The 6,000-nt window shown below is 44.3% G+C and overlaps 1 protein-coding gene across 1 annotated transcript in view; it reads left to right on the top strand.

The window, feature by feature from the left end:
* The first annotated feature begins 222 nt into the window (after nucleotides 1-222).
* The window catches only part of CPA6 (carboxypeptidase A6), an 86,358-nt gene continuing 80,580 nt past the window's right edge, over nucleotides 223-6,000 (top strand). Inside the window, exon 1 of the mRNA XM_033081171.1 lies at nucleotides 223-398. Coding sequence (XP_032937062.1) covers nucleotides 313-398 — 86 coding nt within the window. The 5' untranslated portion in view covers nucleotides 223-312. The remainder of the gene's footprint in view (nucleotides 399-6,000) is intronic.

Genomic DNA, 6,000 nt, shown 5'->3' with positions numbered 1-6,000 from the left:
GCTTCCCCCGGGCTCCCCCCGGGCAGGGCAGGGCAGGGCAGGGCAGGGCCGCGCACCCCCGCACCCCCGGCCCCCCCCGGCGGCGGGCGGGCGCCTCCCCGCCCAGTCCCGTCCCCGTCCCGTCCCCATCCCCGTGCCCAGGCACGGCGGGGCGGCAGCCGAAGGGCGTCCTCCCCCGGCCAGCGACACCTCCGTGCGCCCCGCTCCTCCCTGCCCCGGCCCCGGCTTTGTGTGCGCGGCAGCAGCCGCCACCTGGGGCGGGCGCGGTGCCGGTGGTGACGGTGCCGAGGGTGCCGACGGTGACCCCGCACGATGCCGCTCCGCGGGCTCCTGCCCCTTTGTCTGCTCTGCCTCCAGGCTGCGCTACCGCTCCGCGGCCACCGCGGCCGCTACGCCGGGTAAGTCCGACCGCACCGCGCTCCGCCCGGCGCGCAGCACCGCTCCTGCCCGGCTCCCGCATCGCTCCTGCCCGGCTCCCGCATCGCTCCTGCCCCCCTCCAGCATCGCTCCTGCCCCCCTCCCGCATCGCTCCCTGCCCCGCTCCCTCATCACTCCCTGCCCCGCTCCTTGCTCCGCTCCCTGCCCCGCTCCTCTCACCGCTCCCTGCCCCGCTCCCACATCGCTCCCTGCCCCGCTCCCTGCCCCGCTCCAGCACCGCTCCTGCTCCGCTCCCTGCCCCGCTCCCTGCTCCTCGCACCGTTCCTGCTCTGCTCCCTGCCCCGCTCCCGCACCGCTCCCGCACCGCTCCCTGCACCGCTCCTGCCCCGCTCCTCGCACCGCTCCCTGCCCCACTCCCTGCCCCGCTCCCTGCACCTCTCCCTGTTTGGGCGTCCCTCCCACCGCCGATCTGGCCATGGGCTCGTTTGTTGGCAGTTGTAGCATGTCGTTCTTGAAAAAGGTGCTGCGAGGTCTCAGCTGGCCAAAGGAAGGATGCTACATTGTGGGAAAAGAAAAAAAAAATTATGTCCTTGTGGAAAAGGGAATTGCGATTATACAGGGGGGAAATAAAAGGTTTTGAGGTTCCACCGTGTTCTGAAATGAATGGAGATTTGTATTTTCCTTTAGGACACAATTATACTGAAATTTTAAATTGTTTCTAAAAAGTTGAACAGTGTGCGCTCATATCAGGGAATGCATAAGAAGTTCAAGCAAAATGGGAACTCAGCTGTAAGCAAGTGGAGACTAAAACTTTCACGTGCATTTCAAACTAGGATTTTTTGTTCCAATGGCAGTTCAAATTTGTGTTAGGAGGGGAAAGATTGAACTAAATAGTAGTAAAAAGTGAACTTGCCTCCAAAGTGTATGTTCTTTGCCTGGTTTAAAGACTTTGTTTTTAGTAAGTATTTCACATAATGAGTTTATGATGCAAGTGAAAAGGCAGTCACATGTAGGAGCATTAGAAGCCAGTGGCATGTTTGAACATACAGTATAAAATTCTTTCAAAGTGACTAGCAAATTCATCAGGATAAGCACCTCTCTGTGCAAGTAAGAGCTACATTATTCTTTTTTTTTTATTGGAGAAGCCAAGCCAGGCATAGAAATTCCCCTACTAAAATGAAGCTTAAAAAACATTCCCTAAGCTTCAAGGATTTGGTAATGTGATGTGAAGCCATTCACCCCTGGGTCACTATTAGTGATAGAAGATAGTTAAACACTTGACAGCTGTTTTGCCATCTCTGTTCAGCTCCTCGCGTCCCAGTATCTTTCTGCACTGCGAAATCAAACAGGCTACCACAGTCAGGAGTGCTCCTGACAGTGCCAGAAAGCAGCAGGACAGAAAACTAAACTGTTCTTTAAAGCCAGGGTCCTGCTGTAAGTTTTGTGCAACAGCTCTGTTCTCCCCATCTGGAGCCCATGGTCTCATGGTCTTGAAGTTTTTTAAATTCAAGGTAGCATTCAGTTTGTTTCCAGATGTCATAGAGATGGATAACACCTTGTCAGTGCTGGTGCTTAAATTTTTCTGAATATTAATTACATAAGTTATCTACTAATTCTGACTAAATGTCAAAATACATGTTTTACTATCCTCTAGGTTTAAGTGGCACCGTCAGCTATAATCAAGTTGGTTCAAATAGCATGCATAAACATTCAACTATTGTACCTCTGCTCATTAATGTAATTCAACAAATTCTTTCAAAGTTTTAAAAATAATTTTCTTGTTTCATAATTTCATATTACCAAGGTGACATGTGAAAGACACACCCAAACTCTCCTTTGTTGATCTCTGTTTTAGAAGCTTTTGCATAGATGCAAGTTCAAAGAAATGAGACTTCTAATCAGTTTCCAAAAGTTGGGCAAGAAAATCACTGCCAAAAAAAAAAAAAGCTAGAGTTAATTGTAAAAACTCTTGGTCAATAGGCAGTTGTAGTAGGAGGCCAAGATACTTTTACAAGCCTTGCTGAAAATGTAGTCAATATTTGAAACAGAAACCAGAATGTGTACCACATGTGTAACACAAACTGGAAAAACAAGCTAATATTTTTCCCACTCTACTAATATTTTCCATTTCTACTATTCTGGCATTATTTGTGTCAATAAAAGATGATGGAAAGTTAATTTGAAATGGCATGGAGGTTTCTACAGAATTAGGAATATATCTTGTCCATCTGTCATCATCACAGTGTCCTGGGCAGGATGATTTAAATGCTTCACTGTGTGCCATTGATTAGAAACAGTTGAGCAAGTATTGCCATTACTACTGAACCTGACTGTCACTCAAGGGGAAACAATTTTGGTAGGGTTTTTTTGAGAAAGCCAGTTAGGAGGTGAATGGTTTGCTAATATTCACTATTAAAAGAGGTGTCCCAACAAACTGACTTCTTTTTGTGCCAAGAAACATCTGTGAATCCTAGTAATTTCTATTGTATCAGAAGCTGTACCGTAAAGGAAAAGGCATTAGTAAAATTTCGGCAAAAGAATGAGAGAGGGGAAAAAAAGAACCAAAAAAAAGCAATGGAAGTATTTCTCATAAACTTCAGTCAGCACTAGGAGGCACATGCAATTGTAACTCTTTAGTTTAGGACTCAGACCTAAGACTATTAACTGGTAGTGTACATGTTTCTCTCCAAACTATGTCAAGCAGGCCAGGTATGCCACATGGGCACATCTTTAACTAAATATGTTCTAGATACCTTTGGGAAGTATCTGGGGAGTCTGAACAAGGAGGAAGAATCACTCAGAGCTCTTGGAAAGACTAAGGGACAGTTGTATTTGCCTTCTGCCTGACACAAACACAGGAATTCAGCCTGTCTCTGAGCTCTTGTGCCTGAAGGAACTCCAGAGGAGCTCTCTAGATCAGCCACCCCACAGCAAATTCAAAACTATACTCACACATACCTTTTACCTTCCTGCATTTGCATGCTCTGCCCGAAAATTCCAGGGGAAGTAGATAAGTGGGAGACACACACACATCAGGGTTTGGGCAGGGTAGATGTGGAATATTCAAGAGGATTTTTCAGAAGGCTATTACCAGAAGTTCACACAGGAGCAACAAGGATAACCAAATACATGGGAATGGTGTAAGTTCCTGAAATAACCAAGTAAACTAGAACACTTTGGTCTCCAGTAGAAGCAATTCAGGCCCCAAGAGCTGTCTGCAAACTTTGAGTCACACAGACCTAGCAGATAGAGATCAGTTACTCAATGTTTCTTCCAGTTACAGGAAACGAGAGACATAAAATGAATTTAATAGGAACCTTTTGATAACTTTACAGAGTTGGGTGCTGGAGCAGATGAAGTTTTGTGAGGATTTTTTACCAAATGCAACTATCATCCTACTCTTGGGAATACTATGAAGAAGGAGATGGCCATTAGCAGGTCAAGATTTCTTAGAATAGAAAATATATCTCTCATTTGTTCTTTAAAAATCACTGCTATGATCTTTTTACTTCAGTTCATCTACCTCCACCTGTACATGGTGGCTCAGCATGTTGCTTCCAATTTCTCCCCCACTTTTTGTTCTTCCAAAGCCTTTTCAGAAGTGTTCTTCATCTCACCTCTTCTCTCATTTGCAAATGACCAAGTGCAGGCAGAGGCTGAAATAACTTGTCCAGCTTTTCTCTGAGGTTTCTGTTGCAAGATTTGGGTCTTTTTAAATATTAGATCAAGATGATAACTCATCCAAAATGTTATTCTTCAGTGGGTTGCAGTACTGCGCATATTCTTGGTCAGATGAAGGCTATGGTAAATGCTTACAGTGTAACAACCACATAACATTACCTGGGAGTCATGTGGAGGTGGATAGCAAGGAAACTGAGAAGAGTAAAGAGATGTTCTGTAATCCAAGATATAATATGCTGTAGCTACTGGGACATGACATCCGGAAAATTGTATATACCAACTGTTCATGTAGATAAGGACTGATATCCAATTTGAGAGCATTCAGCAAATTTCAGGTATTTTAATGCCCATTAATACCCCTACATACCATAACTAAGTACCTCTGATCCCACAGTACCTTACACACACAATGGCTGGCAATTGTTCTGTCTCATGGAAAAAACACATGGGAGTGTGATGAAAATGAGTTGCTGAGGGAATGGAGAAGTGGAAAGGAACTCCTCCTGTGCTATTCCCTCTGCAGATTTTTTCCAAATGTTTTAATCAGGGACTAAAAGCTCTGCTATGCAGAAAAAGTTCTTTCTCCCTGCTGCTCAGCTCTCCCTCCCCACCCCCAAGCCAAAGTAAAATGTCATGAACATAACTGGCAAAAAAAGCATTTGGAAAGCACCAACGGCATGAGAGAGAAGGTAATTATATTCATCCAGAAGAAAACCAAACTTAGTGCTTCTCTGGATGGTGTCAGGGAGCTTCTAAGAGGTGAAAAGCTGTGAGCTCTCTAGCAAAAAACTATTAAGGATAATTTTTAAAAAATAACCAATAATTCTGTAGTCAAACTCCACTGATTCCTAAAACCAGCACAGATCAGTGAAATCCACAACAGCCCTGGGACCACTTACCTGTTCTTGTCCCAACACCACAGCTCTAATTATGTGCTTTCTCATTACCTGATATTCTCCCTGCACAATAATATTTATGTTGTCCTAGAGGAGAAAAAAAATACTGTCAAGTTTTGATTGTTTTTCTCCTTTATGTCCAAGCATGATAAATATATCTTTTAAAGTTTCTCTGCCCTCCTCATTATAAATGAAAAATACAAAGAGCTTCAGTTGCTTTTTCTTTCCCTCTTTTACTATATTTTTTAAAATAATTGGAACAACAGTACTCACATCCTCACTACCTAGGTGAAGTGCATGCCAGGCAAGGAGGCTCCCAGTTTATTATGGCTGTGTCCAAACTGATACACAGGCTCATGTCACCATGTGAGCCTGGTTCCCACACTTATCCAAACACCATGGCCTGGTGCTGTGGCTTCTGACCTCTGCAGGTGGAGAAGATGGGGAAAACCATGGAAAGTAAGGCAAGATACAAACTATCAGGACATGGGCAAAGCTTGTACCCATAGTTAGGAGCTTTGAACCTATCCTAGGTTTCCTACCTTATGTGGAACCTATGGCCTTTCAGTCAGAATGATTCTCTTGGAAGTGTAAAACAAATTCCAGTAAACACACTTCCCTCATTTTTAGAAATGTGTATGTTACAAATGGGAATGTAATCTGTTATTGAAGAAAATTCATATTCAGGGTTGCATCCAACAATTATGTTTTGAAAAAAAAAAACAAAACAAAACAAAAACCAAACCAAAACTGGGATGAATCTAAGATGTACTTAAAAACAGATACTTTTAAAAATAAGGAATTCACATATAAAATCTGCCTAGACCCTCAGTCTGAAGCATCCCCATTGGATACACCAGCTTCACTGTCTCATGAAACTAATTAGGCAAAGAAATACAGCTTTTCCCAGAGTTTCTGGTAGTAGTTACAGTGAACTCCAAAGCTCCCACTTCTACACTATGCTCACTTCCAGATGCTGCTCCTGTGAGTTCACTCTCATAGGCAACTTAAAATGAAGTTCTCGAATCTGAATGTTTTGTACAGG

The sequence above is a fragment of the Catharus ustulatus genome, chromosome 1, assembly GCF_009819885.2.
Source record: "Catharus ustulatus isolate bCatUst1 chromosome 1, bCatUst1.pri.v2, whole genome shotgun sequence".
In the NCBI taxonomy this organism is placed as follows: Eukaryota; Metazoa; Chordata; class Aves; order Passeriformes; family Turdidae; genus Catharus; species Catharus ustulatus.
This window is presented reverse-complemented; position numbering and strand designations above follow the sequence as displayed.